The sequence below is a fragment of the Rhinolophus ferrumequinum genome, chromosome 8, assembly GCF_004115265.2.
Source record: "Rhinolophus ferrumequinum isolate MPI-CBG mRhiFer1 chromosome 8, mRhiFer1_v1.p, whole genome shotgun sequence".
NCBI lineage: Eukaryota > Metazoa > Chordata > Mammalia > Chiroptera > Rhinolophidae > Rhinolophus > Rhinolophus ferrumequinum.
In genome coordinates this window covers 44672375-44696216 of record NC_046291.1, presented here as the reverse complement: position 1 = coordinate 44696216, position 23842 = coordinate 44672375, and the positions used below count along the sequence as shown (strand labels likewise).

The window sequence follows — 23842 nt, the reverse complement described above, 5'->3', positions numbered from 1 at the left end:
GTGAATAAGATGTAGCTCTGCCTTTAAAGAATTCATTTTATATGTAAACAATATAAACTATCCATGATGTAATATAAGGCCTAATATAGAAGTATTCATCAAATATATACCACACTTGAGAATCTAGAAATAGCATCCCCAAACCTGGAGAAAAAATTATAATTAAGCAATTCAGTAATATTTTTTTTTCTCTAGTAACTGGATGTGGGAGGATTGAATCATTTTATATAGGTCAGAAAACATCTGATTAGCACTAACTTGTCTAGTGTTTAATCCTAATTCAAATGAGTAATAATGTTAGCAGGAATTGTTTGTTCCTTATCTTTAAAACACCCTGATCTCCCTTATAAGTGTTCTAAAATTGCAAATTATGTAATATGCACCTGCTTAACTAGAAATGATGCCTTAGATTATGAAAGATATAAAATATTTTTAAAGTCATGTCACTACCTAAATTATGATAGTATTCCCAAGAACACAATGTGGCAATCATAACTGATGGGACTCTGAAAGCTATAAAATATGTTTCTCTAAAACTGTGAAGTAATTTTTTGTTTCTTTTGAAGCAGAAAAGGTTTAATGTGAATCTATGAGCTATTTGTCACTAGAATCTGAATTCTTTAATCTATTATGTAAAATTTATTATGGATAAATCACAATTTTTAATCTGAACAGTCTTCATAGTAAAATAATTTTAAGGAATGTCTTTTGTCTAGCCAGGGTCAGAACTTACAGTTCCTAATTTACATGGAGAATTTCTGGTTTAGTATTTCTTGTATTTTTCCATATGAAGGTGACATCAACTTCCATTGTCAGCAATGCTGTTACTGTCCTTCTTTAACTCATTTCTTTTTTTCCAAACTTTCTCATCCTCAAAAAATCATTTAGGAGTGGCACTGATTTTATTGTAAATTCATGGGATTATTAGTAATGGGATTTATAATTCATTTTAAAAATTAGTATCTCCCTGTTTTTTAAGTGTAGAAGAGATATTGCAATGATATTGCAGAGATATTGCAAAGATATTTAAGTGTAGAAGAGATGTATTTCAAATGCAATGTTAAAATATACCAAATTAGTTTCAAACAAATTTCCTATTTCTAATGGAATTAACTGTAATTAACCATAATAACCAATACTTCTAATTTTTAAAGTGATTCCCCATGTTGTTGTTTTTTGATCCTCACAAATCTCAGTATGTTATACATATTATATTGTATATAATAGTATATAATACCTGTAGAGAGTGGGAAATGTAGTTTAATCATCTTTATTAAACAGAGAAAATGTAAAAAGTTTATGTGTTCTACAACAGTGGTCAGCAAATTATGGCCAAAAAGCCAAATTTAACCCACCACCTGTTTTTGAAAATAGAGTTTTTTTGGAAGACAGCCTGCCCATTCGTTTACACTTTGCCTATGGCTGCTTTCGTGCTACAATGGCAGAACTGAATAGTAACAGAGACCATTAGACTTGCAAAGCCTAAAACATCTGGCCTCTTAACAAAAACATTTTCTGACCCCAGTCTACAGAAATTTGTCCTAAAGAACCATATTTAAAATAATCACATTTACATAACAATTTTTCTCACTTTATGAAGTCAAAATTAATAATGTGTGATAACATTATATGCACATTTTCTATGAGAAATCTGTATACTATTAGAGGTAACATAGCATTGTACAGCATTTAATGTTAATATTTTATTTTACAATATAGGAAGCAGCATACAAAAATATGCATGTTGACAATAAAATAATTAGGGGGATTTTGATTTATTGATGATGTGACTAGCATGAACTCAGAGAAGTGCAAAAGAACTCTCCTTTTAAAATGAAACTAATATAGTTTTAATTTACTATGGCATGTAATTCCATCCTAGCAATATTTCAGCTTAGCTTGCCTTAGCTAGCTCTTAATAGAAACAATTACTAAATAATTCTTATAGTCTTAAAATATGCAGTAAGGCTGACCTACCCTTACTTAGGACATCATTTTCTATTAGGAAGTTTTACACTTGAGCACAAATGTCTGCCTTTTTCTTTAAAAACATCCTCTTCAGACAAGATGTGCTAAAATTCTATAATATGTAATATAAAATTGTACCAATGATAACCCATTTTCACTTGTTGAACATACAAATAAACTAAACATAGATTTTCTGGAAGGTATCCATAACTTCAAATTATAGCCTAACCCTTGCTTTTCTACTCTTAAGATGTTTAACTTTGGAGAAATTAGAAAAAATAGACTCCCCTTTATTACTGCTAGAAATTTGAAGGAAATTTAATTTGGAGCATAAAATAAAAACTGATGTAGATAAACAAAACAGAAATGTATAGTAAAGTTAGAGATTTTTTTTTTTAATGAACCTGCAACATTTTAATTGTCAGAATGCTTTGCTTTTGGTTTTTATTTTAGTGTATTTGTGCTATTGAAAAATAATGGGATTTTTTTTCTTAAAGACCCCAAAACTCAACATCTTTCTAAAAAGGAATATGCAACAAACTTTTAAGCATCTTTCCCTGGGTGTAGTATCTTACTGTGAGTCTTGCCAGCAGCAATTATATTCATCTGCTTATAGGTGGCACCTATTCCAAAAACATAAATATATGTATATTCTGAGTATTATCTTTATTTACTTACTTTCTTTGTAACTTACAGCTTAATTAAACCAAATAAAAACATTGATGATATACTAAATTCAAGGCATGACTACAGTTTGAAAGAAAATCTTATTTGACATTCTCCATTAGTTTGGAGCTAGATACTCTTCCCTCAAGGACTGCTCAATTGGGACAAAGTTAAATAGAGCCAAGATTTAAAAAACACAAAAAACAACAACAAAATAAAAGCCCAAAACTTTATTCTACCAGTCCAGTTTCTACTCCTGGTATAATGGCAGAACTTATACCTCAGTGGTTTCGATGGTTTTCTACTTGGCTCCCTTTACGAAGAAACATAATCTCATAATAGACATAAAAGCTCAATTGCTAAGTACTCCATAAACGTTAGTTCCTTTTCTTCCTTATCTTACTTCTTTACCCTTCCTCTCTCCCTCAGGATTTCCCAAGTCAAAATCACTCTTCTCACCCTTGCCAGACTTTTTTTTTTTTTTTTTTTTTTTTTTTTAATAACAGTGCTTTTAAAGCTGGTTGAGGTTCCTTCTGCAGGAGGAGGGAGAGAAAGTGTGACCAGGACTCTTATTACTGCTTCTCAGGCAAAAAATTTCCCTTTTGAGTCATTTCAGACTTCATTTGCTTTGCAATATATTTTTTTAAAGTGGTATTTTAAAACACTTGCCGGTACCACTAAAATGATCATTACTTTATGATGCAGTTCCTGATTATGGTCCTCATTAGTTTGCAGGTTTCTAGGTATCAGAAACAAAATCTTAGTACTCAATTCCTATCTGGGTCAAGTAAATCTCTTTGTACAAAAAAGCACAATACAACTATTTATTGACTGAATAATAATGTGCATAGACGGATTCCTAATTTAAGTGTATTTACAATCTTATATAAGTTCTTAGTAATAAGTGCACTATGGCAAAAAAAATAAAGTTTTTTTAAGTTGTATAAATGTATTACTTTTATTTTCAAAGTTGAATTCACTAGAATTAACTAACAATAAATACTTCTAAAATTACATATGTGTATACACATATATGTACACATACATACATACACATAGAAGAATTGGATTCTTTATTGAGATCTTCACGTTATAAATCTATTTTTTAAAATAAAAATTTTTGGTAAAAAAATTAGTATGAAAAGTTATTTTGATCAAGCCAATCGACAGCTAAGATACTTTTATATTAACAGCTGAGTCAAGTTTATCTGATGGGGAAACCAGGAATTCTTAAAAAAATTACAGATGTTGGCAGTTACACTTAAGTATTCTGCAGTTAAAAGCAGCAACCATTTACTTGATAGGTTGCTCAGAATCAAGTGGAACTTACTGTTTTTGGTATTTGTCTAACTTCTTCCCCCATTTACAAATGAATCAGTAGAAATAGTTTTTAAATATAGCCAAAATTGAATGTCCTAATTTCACCAACATATTTTATTAACTGGAATGATAGTACTCTTTAATAGCATTTGCCTGACACTGGTTTTGTGTATTTCTTCACACACTCTGTTACATCAACACTTGCCAAAGCAAATATCTGAATGATATTTATACCAGATTGTTTCTATGTAGGAACACTATGTTACACTGCCTGCTTCCTTGAAAGAATACAGAAGATTAGAAGTTGTGAATGTTGAATACAAACTTTAGTTTCTTTTTTTGAAATGCCTTAAAGTAGAATTCTCAAAACTGAAATTTATCAGAATCTAAATAATTTTTTAAAAGTTCAAATATTTAATCAACCCTCAATGCTAATTTTTATCAAATATCAACCAATTTTTTTCTAACAATGTGTCTAAGAGTATTAATCCAATACAATAATAGAACACTAAAATAGTTTATACGTGAACATTTTTTTTCATTTGTTTTGAGTGCTGCTTGTATTATGAGGCTTTGTAGTTTATATGAATGGTCTCTGAAGATCAAGTTCATTGTTTTTAAGGTTGAGGAAAGAGACTTGCTCAAGTCTCTTGAACAGAGATAGGACAGCAGAGCCAAGGCCAGGGTTTCCGCTCTTTCTACAGAGTGCCTTCAGAATTCCTCCAAGGAGCCACAGGAGCTAATTGTGGGGCTGTGGCTGGACAAGCAGGCAGAATCCCTCACCTTTTCCTTACACAGTGCACTCTAAGAGTTGTTCCACTTGCATCTCTTTTACATATTTGAAATTCTGAGTAAGAATGACTTTGGGGAAAAAAAATTCTGTTCCTAAAAAACAAATTTGATAACCAGTGTATTACCTTGTGTACCGTGGAGAAAAAAGAGGGGAAATATTATGGGGACCCAAATCTGAAACTGTGTCATTGTTAGTAGCTTTCATGGAAGTGCCTAGAAATTACATTCCAAAATAAGGAAAAAGGGGTTCTGAATGTAGGGGTTTTTTTGTTTTGTTTTGTTTTGTTTGTTTGCTTGTTTGTTTCTATACAGGTAAAACCTTGTGCTATTTTTTTCTTTTTCTTGTACTTTGGTTGTTTACTTAGTGTTTCTAGAAATTTGAATTGTACAGAAATGAACGACTAAACAAAGTTTAGTAGAGAAACTTCTAATGTGTTTGAGAATGCAAGGATAGGTGTTTGAGAATCGCTTCTCGGCCTTTTGGCTAAGATCAAGTGTGAGAATGCAAGGATAGGTGGAACATTTGAAAAGTATAAGAATAAACTAGTTAAAAGAAATCAGAACAATGGAACCCTAAATGGACATATGACAATAAGAGACCATATGGACTAAGAGATTGAGGAAGAACTTTTGGGAAAAGAGGTGCTCAAGTAAAAATAGAAGATAAAAGAGATGGCATTCCTGGTGGAGAGAACAACAGGGATGAAGGCGGAGGGATGAAGCATGTGTACTGAAAAGAAAGAAGACAGATCTAAATGGAGAGGAGTGTTGTGTCAGTGGCATATAAGCTTGAATTGGTAAAATGGGATTATATTGAAGAAGCACTTTGAAGGCAATCGAAGATGCTGAATTTAAAGTATGCATCAAAGCAATATGGTACTAACTTTGCTACTCAACAAAAAGAAGAGCTTGAGTACTAGGTGGCTGGCAATGTGCTCTGAATATTCAAGGGAATTTTTTTTTTTGACTGTCTTAAATTATTGTTGGAAAAAATTTAGGTAGTACTTCAAAAGATTCCAGATTTCATAGATTTAAAAACACCTATACTACACCTATAGTACACACTCCTTGGCAGTTGATACTGTTCTCACTATTGACTTTGCAAAAAAACCCAAAACTCCTTCAGGTCAGAATTATACACTACATATTATTTAAGATTTTTATCATCCCTTTTTAAAGAATTTGGAAAATACTTTAAGAAATTTTGCTTAATAGTGTTATTGGTTTGAGATAGGGTTTCGATGCGGGAATTCCTGCCCGTTCTCAGGAATTTTTTTTCACTTTGCCATTCTTGAATCACAAGATATAAACTGTTTTCTGTTCTCCACGATGAATCGTTTCCACAAAATGTTGGCCGATACTACCAACCACATGGGTTCAAGGAGCCGATTTTCGAGCCGATTTTCCCGATTTCCTGACCAACTTTTCTCGGGATTCAGGAACGGAAAAGTGAGAAAAATTCCTGAGAATGGGCAGGAATTCCCACTTGGAAGCCCTAGTGATAAATAGGAAAAATGTCTAAGACATACATTGTGAGTGGTACGTTTATTTTCCATTGTGGGTATTACTGGATTCAAGGAACTGATTTTCCCGATATCCTGCTCAACTTTTCTTGGGGTTCAGGAACTGGAAAGTGAAAATAATTCCTGAGAACGAGTGGGAATTCCTGCCTGGAAACCCTAGTTTGAAAAATGATATTTGAAATAAAGTAGTCTCTCAGGCTAGTGCATAAATATTATTTGGATACATTAGAAATATAATGGGTATTACTAGATAATTAAAATTGAGGAGAAAACTTTTCTTAGAAAGATTTGAATTAAATGACCCTAGAGAAGTGTTCTTTTCTATTTATAGCTTTCATTTCTGTTTCGTTACTCTGCAAGACATAGAGACAAAATTTTACCTATGATAAATAAATAATATAAAGAAGGAATCAGTGGACTGAAAATATCCTTCCAAGGTCAATTCACTAATTGGTTCTTAGAAAGAGTTCATTGTATGATTACTAATTCTTTGGGGAGAAGCATGTAAACCATTATTTGTTTAAGTAACACATCCTATAATATAGGTTAAAATAGATCTCAAATGAAAATTATCATAAAGATTTTTTTTTAACTTCTAAATATACTTCTTCAATCTCCAATGTCTTCAGACCACCAATTGAAATGTTAAATATTCCCTCTCCTCCTTTCCTTTTCCCAAGTTACCTGGTTTTGCTAGATAAATACTATGATATACGTATTGAGGGGTGTGAATGGGAAGTCTGTCAAGAGGTATGTTTGAATGGAGCAGTGGTAATTGGACGATATTCTAAAATGAATGGCTTCAGTAACTTCAGTGTTTTTGTTTTTCTTAGAATGCAAACTTGGAAAGAGAGCTGAATTACATTTAAATAAGACTGTGTTAGGAAAGGGAGGGGGGAAGAGTGATGAGATAGATGGCTAGTTTCAAATCAGAGCATGATTTTGAAGAGTGCTAATATGCTAGATAACAAGGTCCATTATAAACTTCTTGGTAGTCCCGTTCCATTTACCTGTCCTGGAAATCTTTAGTAAAAAGGACTTCGCCTTCTCTGGTATTGTGTGGTTGGATTTGCCTTAAGGATAGACATGGGGGAAAAGGCAGAGGCTTCTTGGTCTAATAACCTCTGGATCACTCACAAGCATAAGTGTGCACACAGATTCACAGACTTGTGCACACATGCACGCAAATGTATACCACCATGTAAAAAGATTCCTACCTTCAGCTTAAGCATTTCCCCATTGGCCAAGGGAGGTCAGTTCATGTAAAACTTCTTCTGTTCTTGAAACACTATGGTTGTACTCAAGGGTAGAAAATTGAACTTGAAGAGCATTCACAAACTGACTCGGCCTTCTGATAAGCCTTTGAAAATGAATGGAAAATGCCAACCATTGGTGTGTCCAGGGCCACACAGACTGTGAATATAATCATTTAGAAATTTTCCATCATTTATCTTGTTTTCTTTTGCCTGAGGTTACTTTGTTACTTTAGGATATTAAGAATCAAAACTATTATATATGGATAAAGGACTTCATTCTAATTTGTTTTTTATAACTCAAGGGACACCATGCTGAAGTTGTTGAATTACTGCTTTTCGTGGTGGTGGTATTATAAAAATAACTCTGTTAACTCTTAAAACAAGTGACTTCTGTCAATAGAAGCCTTTTGTTATAGATTAATTTTAACACTGGGTGATCTCTGTTGTATGGCCTTATTGTTAGGTGCTTAACCAAGAAAATATGCCCATCTGTATATCAAATCTTCATTTGTCCTGTATTAACTAGTATTTCCTGAACCAGAATAGATCTTAGAGACCATCCAATCCAGCTAAACTGTACAGAGGAAAACATTACCTGTTATGTATTTCACAAAAATAATTTTATGGAGTACTACACAAAGATGTAAAACTATGAATTCCAGAAACATAGATGTATTTCACACCTTAGAACTTTCACAAAGAGACCTTTTGAAAATACTGGTTAGAATTTGTAAGTTGATACTTAGTGATGAACAATACGTGGTTTTAACTTGCTCAACGAGAGGGCTTATAAAACCGTACTAGTTAGCATGTTTTGGGCTGTAAGTAACAGAAGATGCAATAAGAGCTGGCTTAACAGTAAGGAAGATTTACTCCATATTAAAATGTTTTGAGTTAAAGTGGTCCCAGAGTTGGCTAATTCAGCAGCTCAATTACTCCATCAATGATTTAGGACCTATCCAACTTTCCATTTTGTCATCCTGTCTAGGGTTGTCAGATTAAATATAGGACATTCAGTTAAATTTGAATTTCAGTTAAACATTGCATGTCCCATGTAATATTACTTGTTATCTGAAATTTCAAATTTGACTGGGTCCCTGCATTACAATTTCCTAAATCTGGGGAATTTATCAGCATCTTGGTTTTCCTTTGTAGGCGACCTCCGTTTATGGTTACCAGATGGTTGCCATATCTCTTAATATTAGGTGTCAATGCCAATATCCAGTGGTATGAAAAAGGATTCTGTTGGTACGGAAGAAAGTGGAGGAGTGGTGGTTTGCTAGATAGCTAACAATTTAAGTCAGCAAGGCAAACTGATTTTTTTGTTGACTAAAACATAATTTCCTCTAATATTATCTAGTTAGTTCTACAATAGTATGTAATTTATCCTGCCTTCTGATTTAGCGCTAGGATTTTTTTTTCCTGCAAAAATTTGTTTTTCGTTTTTGAGGCTTTTCACTGTGTTAGAACTGGGAAAGTTGATATCACTGCATCTGAAATAATTAAAATAATGTTATTGAGTATTCTGGATTGAGGGAAGAATATGGTTCATTTGCACATTTCCCCTTTTCCACATTATTCTTAGGGCACAGAGTAGAGGTTTCTCTGTGGCTGCTGGTTCTTTCCTTCTCCTTTGTGTTGTGCACAGTACCCATGGGCAAACGCACCTCACCTCCATTTCCTGTGTTCCCTTCCTCCTTCCACTCTCCCACCTTTTAAAACTTATTCATATCCTTCGGGCCCTATTTGTACTTAAGTGATAATGGTTTTATGGGCAAGGTAAACTAATCTGTGTTAATATTTACTTTGCTAATGTGTTGGACCACTGAGGTAATTTAAGGCTTTAATCATTTCAAAAGTTCAACCCCTTTAAAAAGCTCTTCAGGAATGCTGCCAGTTTAGGCATCTTAGTAGTAGGGGCACTTGTGGCTTCCATACCACACTCACAGAGGCAGATAGTTACAAGAAAGTTTGGCCTAGATGACTCCACTGCCTGGAGTCTGCTCATTATGTCAGCCTGGTCTCTCATCTTATGCCATCTTTCATTCCCTCATCAAACTCACATCGAAATCCACTGGTTTCTGCAGCCGTTTTCTCCACCCCACTTCCTGTCTCATCTTGAGTGATTCATAGGTGACTTCAGTATTTATTGTGATGCCCCACCCAACACCTTAGACTCACCATTTCTTGATCTCCCATGCAGAGCCTTTAATTCATTTGGACTTAAGTGATCGGCTACGAGTGCCATGCCCCAGTGCTACCTAGACATCCAGCATCTCCTTCTCTCTCTTAATTACAGTTCACAATTACACTGTCTTAATATAAATTCCTACTCCTTTCAACTACCCCTTTTACTTACTGCTATCAAACTGACTCTTTGACTTAAACCTTAGAAAATCTAAAACCTTAGAAAAATAGCAAATATTCAAGACTCTGAGAGCTTCTAGAAGCTGCTTCCTTCTCTACTGCCCTACCTCTTCCATCTAGCCTGCATTCCATGGTTTATCTCATCAACTAATCCCTCAACTTCCATCACACTCAGCCTCTGAACTCCAATCCTGGATGAATCTCAATTTTTATATTTTGAAATTCAATACCTATGTACCTAAGCCTGCTAAATAAAGTCATATATCATTGTTAACAGCATTGTGAAGCAGTTAAGAACATGGACTCTGGAGCCAGACCACCGAGGCTCAGTTTCTGGCTCCTTCACTTACTAGCTGGGTACCCATAGGAAAGTAGCATGACCACTTTGTGCCTCATTTTCATCTGCAAATAGGGGATAATAAGCATATCGCATAGGTATATTATGAAGAATAAATGAGCTAATATTTATAAGGTGTTTACAGAAGTATATAACTGTCAGATATTTTACTTCTCCTTTGTAGTTTTATTTCCATTTTTAATAAGACCTCTTCTAAACTTTCATTCTCTTTAATTTTCAAAATAGCTCAGGTTCTATCTCTTCAGCAAATGACCTGGACTAATTCTTAGAGTACCAACAGGTATTAGGTGGAACTCCTTTAAATTATCTCCCCCTGAAAACTTAACTACATTGGTGCATTTGTATCTCCTTACCATCTAAGAGAAATAAATGACATTCTAAAATTAATTTTCCTCCTCTTCTCAAGATCTTATTCCTTCAAATACCTAACCTTTTCTGTTTATATTTAATCTTTCTCTGTTTACGTGTTCCTGTCTTTAACCAATAAACATGTTTTATTTCCCTGTATTCCCCCTCAAAAATAGCCAAAAATCCTTTTACAACTTTACATTTCCTTTGAGCTATTTTCCTATCTTCATCCTTTCCTTCATCAGATGGAACAGAAACATTTACTGTTTCTACCTTTACCTCTCTCATGACCGTGTTAGAGAAATGATAGCACATAATTGTAAGAAGGTCTAACATTAAAATTAATTGGGAATAAATTTAAAGGGGTCAACACTGTAGAATTTGGCTTTTTGTCAGCCTTAGCCAGGCATAAATATTCATGATTTTGAATGGTCATATATTTATATAATGGCTTTCCTGCTCTTTTGTTCTACCTTAACCAATTGATTGTTTTTGTTTTAATACCTCTGCTATTTCCTGTTGTACTCTTCTAAGGGGAATCAGCCTTAGGGATTCCCACTCTAACCAAGGCTTCACTCTTAACTATTCCCCCACAATTATTTTCAAGGTCAGCAGTAACATCTCTATTGCCAAACCCAGAGATCAATTCTCAGTCTTCATTTTAATCAACGTTACAGGAAATTGGTAGAATATCCTATTTCTTCCTCTTTAAAACCTTTTTTTCAATTGTCTTCTGAACACTACTTTCTCTTAGTTCTCTTCGTGTCTTGCCAGTGATTTTTCAAAGCCTCTTTTGCTGGGTTCTTCTCATTTATCTGCCCCTAAAATGTGCAGTACTCCAATACACTTTCCTTAGATATCTCTTCGTTCTTCACCAATTCCCTCCTGGTGGACCCAACTAATTTTGTGGGTGTTTTTTTTTGTTGTTGTTGTTGTTTGTTTTTTGTTTTTTAGCGTTAGATACCATCTGTATAGGTTAATGACTCCTAAATTTATATTCCAGTCCAGATTTTTCCCTTGAATTCTTTACTTATGTATCCAAATGCCTACTCAACACAATCCACTTGGATGTCTAACAGGCTTTTCAAACTTTACACATTCAGCAAACTTACGTTCTTCCCAAAACTCCTCTACTTGAAGCCTTTGCTCTATCAGTAAGAGAGAGTGTGTGAAGGGGGAACTCTCAGGAACACAACAATAAAGCTGGTAAAAGAATGAAAGTCAGTGAAAGGGACCAAAAAGTAGAAGAATCAGAAATTACAAGATAAAGAAAAAAATTAGAATAGTCAATCCTGACAAAAGCTATAAGGATACCTATAAAATGAGGACTGAAAGGCATCCACTGGATTTGGCATTTTAGATGTCATTGATGACTATTGTCTCAATAGGTTTAGAATATCTTACTTAGGAAATAGGAAAAGGGCTAACCAGGATCACATGGAAAGATGGATATCTGGTATCAATTCTATACTTTCCACCGCCACACACCCTGACAATATTTAAGCCAAACTTTTGTCCAGCGTTCTGGCTCTGTATTGTATTTCTGAACACTTGGAGCTACATCTCTATCAGTGTGTCTTATAAGCATCTCATATCCAATAGGCACTAATGAACTCATTTCCTTTCTTCCCTCTTGTTCTCTTTACTCCCCCCCAAAATCAACACCAAATACCCAATTCTCCTAAATTCTCTCTCATGTTGAATAATACCAATACTGACCAATTCACTAAAAGTAGAAAATATACCTTAGGGATGTTCTATTTCTTCCCTAACAGCAAATACCCAATTCTCCTAAATTCTCTCTCATGTTGAATAATACCAATATCGACCAGTTCACTAAAAGTAGAAAACATACCTTGGGGATGTTCTATTTCTTCCCCTACACCTATTTCTAATCTGTCAAATCTGCTTGCAGCCACTGTCTCCTTGCTCTAACTCACTGGAGTTTTTATCAACTTAACCTTTCTATACTAATAAGCCTCCTTACTGGTTTCCTTGCCTGAAGGCTTCTCATGCCCCACTCTTTCAACTATACTCATATAGTTACTAGTTACCTTTCAATAAAGCACTTTAGTTGAAAACTGAAAGCTGCTTACATCTTCTCACTGGCAATAATAAAATCCCTTAGAATAGCACCTTGTGGCCCTTGAAATTTGGTTCTTACCTACCATTCCAACCTTAGTTTATGACAGTTCCCCACTTGTCTGAGCATAATCAAATGAAGTACACTGCATGGTGTCATGCACATAATTCCCACACTTCTTCTAGTTCTAGAATAAATAACTAGAGCTTTCAAAGTTCAAATAACCTTTTCTCCCTAAATTATAAATGCAATTTCAAAAAGTTTGGAAAAATCAAAGAAAAAATTTTGCCATAATATTGACATTTTTAATAGAACATCTTTGTTTATTTCCCTCCTAGTATTCATCTATGAATGTACATACGAATATTTGTATAGTAAACATAATTTTAATAGTATCTAACATATTTAGCTATTCCTTTTCATGCTGCAGAGAAAAAATATCAAAAATTACAAAATATTATTTTGAGATAAAGAAGAAAATGAAGAAAGGAACAAAACAAGGGTGGGGACAAACTAGAGCTATGAATAAGGTCTAAGATGCATACCATTATGACCTGCTCAGCTACCATAAGTGAGCCACACATTTGGCTTTCAATTTTCTAGTAACCAATGTAAAACAGAAACTGTGTCAGTTGCCCAAGTCCCAGTGCCCTTGAGATTTAAAAAAAGTCCCAGTAATTTCGACTCTTCTTGGAACACATATTGTAAAAAAGATATTTCTCCTGAGATCCTACTAAAGAGAATACAGGGTGATATACTTAACAATTTTTGGAAAGATTCCTTATTAGAGATAATGCATTTCATTTCATGTTATTATGTGTATTGAAAATCAACATAGGCAAATGCCATTGCACAAATCAGAGTGATTTTGTAAAGACTATCATTTTGGAAATCACTTGATACTATCAAGGCACCCAGCTCTTTGCTGGTCTGCATTAAATGATGGGTAAAGGCTAATATTGAAATAGTCACATATGATATTATTAAGCACAGTAGTGGCTGAATTTTTAGCTTTTAGAAAAACTTTCTGAATACTGTTTCTTTTCAAGATTGAGTTTTAAATATTTCTTAGGTGAAACTTTCAAACTTCAAGTCCTGTATTGGGCAGTTGAAGCTTGGTTGGAAGACCAGATTTTAGGTTGAGAAGTAAAAATTCTCACTTTTTGATCATGATCATATCTCCCTTTGGGAAAGTCCTCTGAGTACAAGAATGTGGCTGGGCCAGGAATGTCTCTCCATAGTTCTGTGTTGCTCTAAAAGAAATGGGCATGAATCAGCACTTGATCATCCTGAAACATAACCTGTATCATGGACAAGAAGCCACTGGCAGGACAGAATATGGGAAGACAGAATGGTTTCCTATAGGCAAAGGTGTCAGACAGGCGTGCGTTTTATCTCCCTATTTATTTAATCTCTACTCAGAATATATCACAAAAAAATTGGCTAGATTCAGAGGAAGGAGGAGTGAAAATTGGTAGAAGAAATATGAATAACTTAAGATATGCAGATGACACGATCTTACTGGCAGAAAGTAGCAATGATTTGAAATGACTTCTGATGAAAGAGAAAGAAGAATGCCACAGCAGGACTGCAAAGGAACATCAAGAAGACAAAAATCCAGACTACAGAGGAAATACACAACTTTAACAAAGACAATGAAAACATCAAAATGGTTAAAGATTTTGCTTACCTGGGTTCAGTCATCAATTCAAATGGAAACTGCAGCCAAGACGTCAAGAGATGGTTGAGACTCAGAAGGGCAGAAATGGAAGAATTAGGACAGATCATCAAGAGCAAAGATGTGTCATTAGAGACCAAAGCTAAGATCATTCCCACCCTCGTATTCCCAATTAATATGTACGGATGCGAGAGTTGGACAGTGTAGAAGGATGAGAGGAAAAAAAACTGATTCATTCGAAACATGGTGTTGGAGGAAAGCCCTACAGATAACCTAACCTCCAGAAAGACTAAGAAGTAAGTCCTAGAGCAAATGAAGCCTGAAACATCACTGGAGGCAAAAATGACAAAACTGAAGCTGTCCTACTTTGGGCACATCAGGAGAAGGCAGGGTTCCTCGGAAAAGACAGTAATGCTGGGGAAGATAGAAGGCAGCCAGAAAAGAGGAAGACCGAGTATGAGATGGACTGACTCCATAAAAGAAGCCATAGGCATGAGTGTGCAGGAGCTGAGCAGGGCTGTTGAGGAAAGGACCCTGGGGACATCACTCATTCATAGAGTCGCCAGGACTCAGAGCTGACTCAATTTCCTTTTTAACACATAAGATACTAAAATCTTTGTTTTTACAGTCTCTTGAGCTTTTCAGATTTGATCAAATAGAAGCAGTTTTTTTATCTTTGCTTTTATCAATGTTTGTAGGGCTGTTGAGATATGGATTCTTGTCCGTAATGACTTCTGTCACTAACTAGATGGCTGACTTTAGGCAGACTACTTAAAGTTTCCGAGCTCCGTTTTCCTTTGTTGTAAATTGAGGGAGTTGTTGCAGGTAATTGTCTTCCTACCGTGTTTCCTCCCAAATTAGACCAGGTCTTATATTAATTTTTGCTCCAAAAGATGCTTTAGGGCTTGTGTTCAGGGGATGTCATCCTGAAAAATCACGCTAGGGCTTATTTTCCAGTTAGGTCTTATTTTCGGGGAAACACGGTAGGACTCCTTCCACTTACAAGTCACAGTGACTCTCTGCCCACCAGCTATAAGTGAAGATTCTCCTCTTCAGAGAAAAGTAATTGCTAATGTTTCCCTAACAATAGACCTGGAATACTCTGAGACAGTCACTTGTCTTAGTTTAGGTCAAAGCGTGGGCTTCACAGGGGAAAAGTCCTGGTTGCACTCTGCACCTTACTAGTATGTGGCCTGGTGCAATGATTAACCTTTCTGAAGCTCAGTTTCCCTATCGGTAAAGTGAGAATAGCACAAGCCCTTATAGAGTTGTGGTATTAAAAGACACCTTGTAAATCTAGCTCTAAAAACATGTTCGGCACAAAACACCTCAATCAAAAGTATCTATTTTTAACATAGAAATAATTGCTCTTCTAATAGCATTTCTCCAAATTTAATAGCAACACTATTATAATTACAGTACTTGAACGTTTTAACGTGTCAACTTGGGCTGATTTGTTTTAAAAAATAATTGGAAAGACATGGGCTCAGAGGATTTTTTTTTAAATTAAGCAAACAATCTGTATGCTGACCTTTACCCTGTAGTTCTTTTATTTAATAATAGTCTATTAATGAACACAACCTTAAGCTGCTTGATTACTACTAATGTAATCTAGGCCAAATATGTTACCTAACAGCAGTAATAAATTTTCTTACTTTAGAGAAATTTTAATGGAGGTTTTGCTTCACTTTTCTGTTTGTTTTGAAACAAAATTGTGGGTAAGTTCTTAGTTTTGAGTGCCCATCAACAGACATTTAGTCTTTCTAACCCCTGATCACATGTAGATTATATTTAAATACAACTAAGTGCGATAACACCATTTTTAGATGGGTGAGATAAGCTTTGAAGGCTGTATAAGTGCTGTATTTAAAAAGAAGTGCTTTAACCAGGAAAGAAAGAAAAGGAAAAAAAAATTCCCCCAAATGTGGGAAATGAGAGTTCTTTGCTCTGCTCTTAACTACAGCAGGAAATACGTGTTTGTTTATTATGACCCCAGTGTTTCCATAGCCAAATTAACTTTCAAACACAGTTTTCATTCTGTTTAACCAACAGTTGTCACCCTGTCTTGTGGAAACTGGTAATTCACAGGGAGTTCAAGGAGAATACTTGCATAATTCCATGTACTAGAGCCTGGCATGTGCCCACAGCTTGGTGATAGACCCTTTGTAAACAGGGGACACTTACAACTACAGGACCACCTACAGGGTGCGTTAATTAGCTCATTGTAACCTGCTAGGTCAACCTGCGCTGAAGATGATTTTCAGGGACTATCAAATTTTATAGTAAGAAGAGTTCTGAATTACCATTATATGTTTAAAAATGTCTCCTTATTGATTCTAGGTTTCGTCTCCTTCATGGGATGTGAGCCTCAACTGATTTGTAGAGCAGATTGTGGAAGAGTAATCACTTGTATTTCTCCTAGAAAATTCTCTGGAGGATAAACGGTGAGTAATATGTTCTATAAATAGATAAATAAGAATCTACACTGATTCATCAGTCTTTAATATCTGCATGTTAAATTTCCAAAATTTATCAAGTTGTTGCATAGACTGTTATTATATCAATTCAATTTTTAAGTTTCTTAGGAGCTAGTTTATTATTTTCTTCTCTACAGTTCTGTTTTCTTTAATATTTCATTGTTTGATTAACTCTCATGGAACTTCACACTTATTTTTAAAGCAATTTTAAAATAACAACTTTCTAAAAATTGCCTATAATTATTACTAATTTGTCAAAATTTATTTAATCAGAGTACATTATTAAGTAGGTACATCTTACAGCTTCTGAATTAAAGAATGACAAAAAGGGGGATTTATAACTGTTGCTAAACTATAAGAGATCCACTGGCTTAGCTCACCAGCAGAGAGCTGGTTGAAATGAAATGTCTTTGTTTTAATGTCCCACCTGTTCAATCTTGTACTTTTGGATTATTGATGGTAAGGGAAATTGGTGGAATTGAATGTAAAGTACAGACAAAAAATGATTTAACAGAATCCTGTCTGAGTCTAGCAAAAACCCCATTCTCTCCCAATTATTGTCCCCCTTCAAACTTGCCAAGCCTTGTTCACTTTGGCTTTATTTTAAAAATGCATTTCTGGTGAGTGAGGAAAGGTTTTGTACTGTGTTTTCAATGACTCACCCAAAATAACTCCATTCAACTTGTAAACGGTCCTGTTCTGAATGCAGATTGTGTTTGTTCTGAGATGGGCATGAAGGAGCTGCAGAAGGGAGATTAGAGAAGGGAAATGTGGTGGGAGAGGGCAGTGCAGTTCAGCCACACATCAAAATTATTTTTTAAAAAGACATTGTGTGTTTGTATGTTTTCAAGAACCATTTGTGAGGTCTGCACCATTTGAAGCTTTTAAAGATACATCAGTATTAGATAGATGCATGGTTCATCTAGTCACTAACCTGTTTTTTCTGATCCTCATAAAATGTGGAAGATATTTACTTGTAAATATATAATTCCAAATATGCAGAGTGAAATAAAAAAGTTTTTTAGAGTTCTAAATGGCTTCATATAGGATGTAATCACCTATATAAGAGCTAGAAATAATCTTAAAATAGTAAGAAAATGTATATCAATAAATTGATTACACAATAGGACAGTGTTAGAACTGGGAAATGCAATAATGATGACATCCTCCTGTTTTGCTGTATGTTGCAGAAAAATATTTACTCTCAAGAGGCACAGATTGAGCATTTGACGTAGATAGATATACCTCTTTAAAAGCTTTTATGATTCAAAATGTCAGATATTTTAAAGTAATATTTTAGGGCAGGCCTAAAAATAAAAGGCAAAAAGGACAGACCTAAACTTGAGCATTAAGACTTCACGATGAATTAAAAACATTTTGGCACTTCTATGTGTAACTGTCCAGTTACGAGGATTTCAAAACCTCTTTTGAGTTGTTTCACACAATAGATCATACAAAACATACAATAGACCAAGTAAAGCTTATTCTGTTATATAATCTTGCTTCACTCCATTGTTGATGAAGAATAGATGAGCCATCCTAACCTGTTGCTCAGAAACACCAGAGGATTGAGCCACTGAAAAGAAAACAAGCTGTCTACAGGTTTTACCATTGAGAGGGTAAATTTTGCATTATGTGGGAAACTGAAGAAATTGTGATCTGGGAATGGTCAAATGAATGATAAAATGCCAAGTCTTCAACATGCATAAAATCAGAACGTACATAAACCTACCCAAATTATGTAAATAATTCACAAGGCCAAGTTCCTGTGGTATAGACACCTGCTTCTCTCTCTGGTGTGTCCTTGGGAAAATAAAGGAAATCAAAATACCAGATTGTTATGCTATATTAATACTTCCTTATGATGACAATGAACTAGTATAATAATCCTTGAATTTTTGCTAACGTGGAAAAGCCATAGGAACAAATAATAGGTTTAAATTATAGACCTTAAATATGCAATTTTATTATATATGCAATAAACAGAAATACTTGAATGATTAATAATGACTTAAAGGGATATATCAACAAACTAATCTAAATCAGGTTAACCACTTTTCCTCACATTCAATTATATGATTTGTACTAAATCTTTGAAAGTTTTTGAAAAATTTACTCCTTTAACATTTTCCTTTTGTTCTCTTTTAATCTATGGCAAATGATTCCACTGTTATTCCTGGAAATGTTAATAGTTATATTGAGGGGACCCAAAATATTTTATGTTGAAATGAATTTTAGAAATATTGGGTTAAACAAGTTAAACTTTTTTTTTTTTTTTAAATAAATCTTGAGGGCGTCTCAAGTTTCTAACATTCATTGCGACTGGGTTGAGGTTAGGGGAGACAAGGATTTAATATGCAGTAGTTTCCAAACTTATTTCATATAGAATTCTCCTCCTCCAGGTAATGCTATTGAAATATAAAATGCTGCTCTATTTGTTTAATCTGTAATTCTTACCTTATACCTCCCAGCTCCCTTTTGTCTAATAAAGGGTAAAAATTCGGTAAACTTCAATGCTACCATTTTCAGATCAGATTCTGAATTATTAAGATTTCAATGCACAGAATTAAAATTTTGATTACATAAATATTATTGAAGAAGCAATACCATAACTAGAAACAAAATGCTTTAGCTTATCTAACAGCAAATCTTATTTTGTAATTTTGAGGTATGTGTTAAAATCTGGAAAAACAAAAAATAACTAAATTACACTGAGCATAATGTTTCACTTTTGATATGATTTTCCATTTAAAACTGCCTAATTTAACCAGTGTATGTTTTCTGCTCTAGCCTGAATTTATGCCATTTTTAAAAAATTCAGTTGCATAAGCATGAAGATAGATGCCACTTACTAGTTTAAGAATAATGTCCCCGTATGAAATTTATTTTTGCCTTCTGTAGTATAATAATTTCAATAGCTATACTGGGCACCTACTTTATTCCATGTGATCCTCACATCACCTTGGGAAGGTAGTCATCTCCTTTGCTATTTCACAGATGAGTAACGTGATGACCATAGATATTAGCTGTCCTGCCCTAGACGATACAATTAGATAGTGACAGAAACATATTTCGAACTCCAGCCTGACATCAACAACCCTACTATTTCATACTCTATTATGCTGGATGGAGATATCCATATCTAATATACATTTGTTTCTTCCTCCACCTTGTAAGCATCAGTGACTCAGATATTATTCTTTCTGTAGAGCTTCCACAATGTGCATTTGCAGTAGGTCTACAATACAGTACTTGTTTGGAAAAAATTCCTTGAAGAAGCAAACATCTAGACTCTCCTTATGTATGGTATGACATTTGTTATTGAATAAATGTAACACCTTGGGCATTTTCAAAAAAATATCAAAGTTGAGAACACATTTAAAACCCCTTACTTTTTAAAGTAGCTGTTTCAAGGATTTCCTTCTCTATTATTTCCATATTCTTAACACTGTACACTAAAAAAATTATGTAGACGAAAACATACGATTGTGCTATTGGAGATTCAATAACTGCTATATTCTAAAGTTACCCTCTAGCACTTTTTCCCTTTCTTTATTGTTTGACTCTGGTGGTTTGGTTTTGAAATACAAAATATGGTTCATTACTGCTTTTCGCAAGAATTCTTTGTTCTTGTCTAAAAGTGTATTATTTAAACATCAACAAAACTAAGTAAAAGGGAATAGGCCTTAGAGAAACGACACGAAGCAAATATTTTATCCATTCAACTGTCAATTCTGAAGAGCATAAAGAATAGAAAATTTACTTCAAGAAACTCGTTCCTTGTGGGATCAGCACTGTACTAAAAGTGTAAAAGGTGGAGGAAGAATACTGAGAAATGTTCTTTATTCTCACAGTTTACAATCTGTCTGGGAAGTCAAACATACCCTCAGAGGCCTGTCATATTATTTACTGCACAACTCAGTCCCCAAATAAATGATACAGACATTCAGTTGTATATCAGGGCATCGTGGGACAGATGGGACTGAGACGTGGGGGGGGGGGGGGAAGATGAAATGGAGGAAAACTTCTGGTGCAGCTGGATCCTGAAGGTTATGAAGGTATTCGACAAAGAATAGGAATGAACTTAAGAAGTGAGAATACAGAGCTCAGCAATATCATGTGGAGACAAGGGGATTGAAGCTGGGAGCAGCAGATGGGTAGGGTGGGGTCCAGCAGGGCCCTGAAGGAAACTGGGAAGACAGTGTATATACTTTGCTCTCTGTGGCTTTTCCACAGCCCTTTCAGTGCCTTTTCCCTCACTCTCTATCCTTTCCTACAGGGCTTATTTTGGGGAGCTATTAAACTGTTAACCACACTTTGCCATAGGACTCTTGAAGGCTGAAAAGTCTTTAAAATCCAAGGAAAAGATTAATAGTGAAATTTCAAACCAATGAGATACTCGTATCACTGTTCTAGCTCCCCTTATACGTCGCAGAATACATAGGCCCAGAATGATACTAAGATGCTTCCGGAAAGTTAGTCTGGATTTTGGGTATGATCTTATACTGATAAACCATTAGAAGTTTGTTTGATTTTGAATAGTATTTTATAATCTTTCTGCTAATGAGATTTTAAAAATAACAAAAGGGAATTCTCAAACTCATTTTAAAAATCATTCTGAACCCTGACATCATGTTTCTTGTAGCATCTTGTTGCTCCAAAATCCAAGCACGTATTTCTACATTTTCCTAGTTCTACCATGCTCTTTTTTTCTTCTACACGTCCAACTTCAATGTGGAATTCCCAGATTTAGTATTCTTAATTCCTTTTCATATCTAACACAATCACCATAAATAACTTTAAGCATGAAAGTAGCACTCTACGAAGCTTGGTCTTTTCCACTTATGACATTTTGACAAGAAATATCAATGAGGCGCTTCTTTCTTTCATCTTCATCCACTAGTCCTCGGACACAATTCTTTGGACTCCTCGAAGAATAACTTCCAGTGAGTCCAAACAGATACTTGTTTTGACGCGGTGAAGAGGGACGTTTAGTGAGACTTGGCGTTTCCACATTTTTCTCCTCTGGGATGGAGGAGAAGCTGCGAGGAAGAAAAGATTAGTACCAAACAAGTAAACAAATCTCTCCCACTCCGTGGGCTGCAAGGGGCTGCAGACCGCTCCACACCGCGCCCGCCGCGCCCCGCCCTGCGCGCCCCCGGCCGGAAGGGGGCGTGGGACGCCGCGGAGGGAGGGGCGCGCAGACGGCGGCGGCCCGCCCGGTCTGGGGCGCGTCAGGCGGGAGGCGGGAGGCGGGAGGCGGGAGGCGGAGGCGGGAGGCGGGAGGCGGGAGGCGGGAGGCGGGGGCCGGAGGGCGGGGAGCGGGGAGCTGGGGCCGGCCGGCGCTCGGCTCCCGGCGGCGCTTCTTAGGGCCACTCGCGCTCCTGCGCCCGGCCGGCTTCATGTGAAGCACTGGCCCTCCGCCCCCTCCCTCCCCTTCCTTCCCTCCCTCCCTCCCGTCCCCTCCTCCTCCTCCTCCTCCTTCTCCTCCTCCTTCTCCTCCAGCGCCCGCTGCCGGGGGCCCCCAGCCCGACCCGGCGCTGACAGCAGGGGCGGGGGTCTCCGCCGCCGCCTTGTCTCGCGCAGGCTCGGGCTGGGGCAGCGGAGCCCCCGGTGCGGCCATGGACCGGCCCCTGGTGGCGTCGGCGGAGGCGGAGGAGGAACTGGAGTGGCAAGTGGCGAGTAGCAGAAGGAAGGCCTGGGCCAAGTGCCGCGGGTCCTGGCAGGCGTCGGAGACGGAGGACCTGTCCACAGAAGCGACGACGCAGGACGAGGACGAGGACGACGAGGAGGACCTCCCGGGCGCGAAGCTGCCAGCGGCCGCGGGGAGAGGTCGGTGCGCTCGGCCGCGCTGCGGCGGGTGGGGGACTGGGGAAGTGCGGGCTGGCAGACGGGGAAGTCTCGTGCGTGCGCCTTGGGCGACTCCTGTGAGTTGTGGAAGATCCTCCCGGGCTTGATAGGCCGTGGGGAGAGGAGACACTTCCGACCTTTAAACGCGCGCTTGGCAAAGCGTCTTCACTGTCAACATAGACACTCCGGTGCCATCTCGTTTGTCTTCAGATGAACCCTAAGACATGTTGCCTAGGCTGCATTTTGCCCCCTGTAGATTTTCTTACATGCGAGTCCCCAGGTTTACCCGGCCTTCCGAGTCCTGGGGTCGGTAACGAGCTGTCTGTCCTCTCGCTCTGCCCCGCAGGAAACGTGCCCAACGAGAAGATCGCGATATGGCTCAAGGACTGCCGGTGAGTCTTCGCTGGCGCCGCTCGGGTCCCGGAGAGAGATCCACGCAGATGGGACGCCCGAGCAGAGTGACTCGGGCCGCCGTCCCTGTGGGTCCCATGGCCGTTGTAAGCTATAAACCGGAAAGTCAGCCTGCGGATAGCTTCTTCCTTTAAGCGATTAGAAATGGAAGTACTGTGACCGCTGATTATTCGGTGACTTTTACAGTTAGGTGTTAGGACTTCAACTCCGGTGCTGATGTTAGTTAGCATCAGAGATCAAAGACCTAAAACATATAACCATACCATGTTGTTATGCTTGCTTTGTTTTTATTAGAAAGGATTTTCACATTTCACACAGTTTTTTATTTTGCTTTTGTTTTGGCATCTCTGTAGCTGGCATCGAATCATTTCCCTTTCAAATGTGTTTTAGATGAGCTTAATTTACTTAACTACAGTACACTAACTGGGCTTTAATTTTTTGTGTGTGACTTAATTCTACTTGGGAAGCTGTTTAAAACTAGCTAACTTTGTTCTTGCAGTAGTTTACTTTTTGGAAATGCATTTGTGAGATGGTACTGAGATTCGTGGAAGGGAAATAGAGCTTTGAAGGCATTCAAACTGCATAAATCTGTTTAATTATATGCTTTGGCAACTGGTACAAAGTGTTTGATAAAATACAGAGGAGTGAATCATATTGCAAGTAACCTTACTACGGGGAAACATTTTAATTATTTTTTCCAATTTATTTGCTACTTGTAAAAATCTCATATGAAAAATATTGCTTT

The 23842-nt window shown here is 36.6% G+C and overlaps 1 protein-coding gene across 5 annotated transcripts in view; it reads left to right on the top strand.

Annotated features, from left to right (window-relative positions):
- Positions 1–23842, top strand: part of ITPRID2 (ITPR interacting domain containing 2) — a 91697-nt gene that overhangs the window by 33112 nt on the left and 34743 nt on the right. Inside the window, exons 2-4 of one of the 5 annotated variants that reach the window (XM_033111975.1) lie at positions 16700–16803; positions 22423–22668; positions 23033–23078. In XM_033111975.1, the coding sequence (XP_032967866.1) occupies positions 22458–22668; positions 23033–23078 (257 nt within the window). In that variant the 5' untranslated portion in view covers positions 16700–16803; positions 22423–22457. Of the gene's footprint in view, positions 1–16699; positions 16804–22183; positions 22669–23032; positions 23079–23842 lie in introns of those variants that run through there. The other 4 variants (XM_033111976.1, XM_033111978.1, XM_033111977.1 and 1 more) reach the window with 4 other exon arrangements.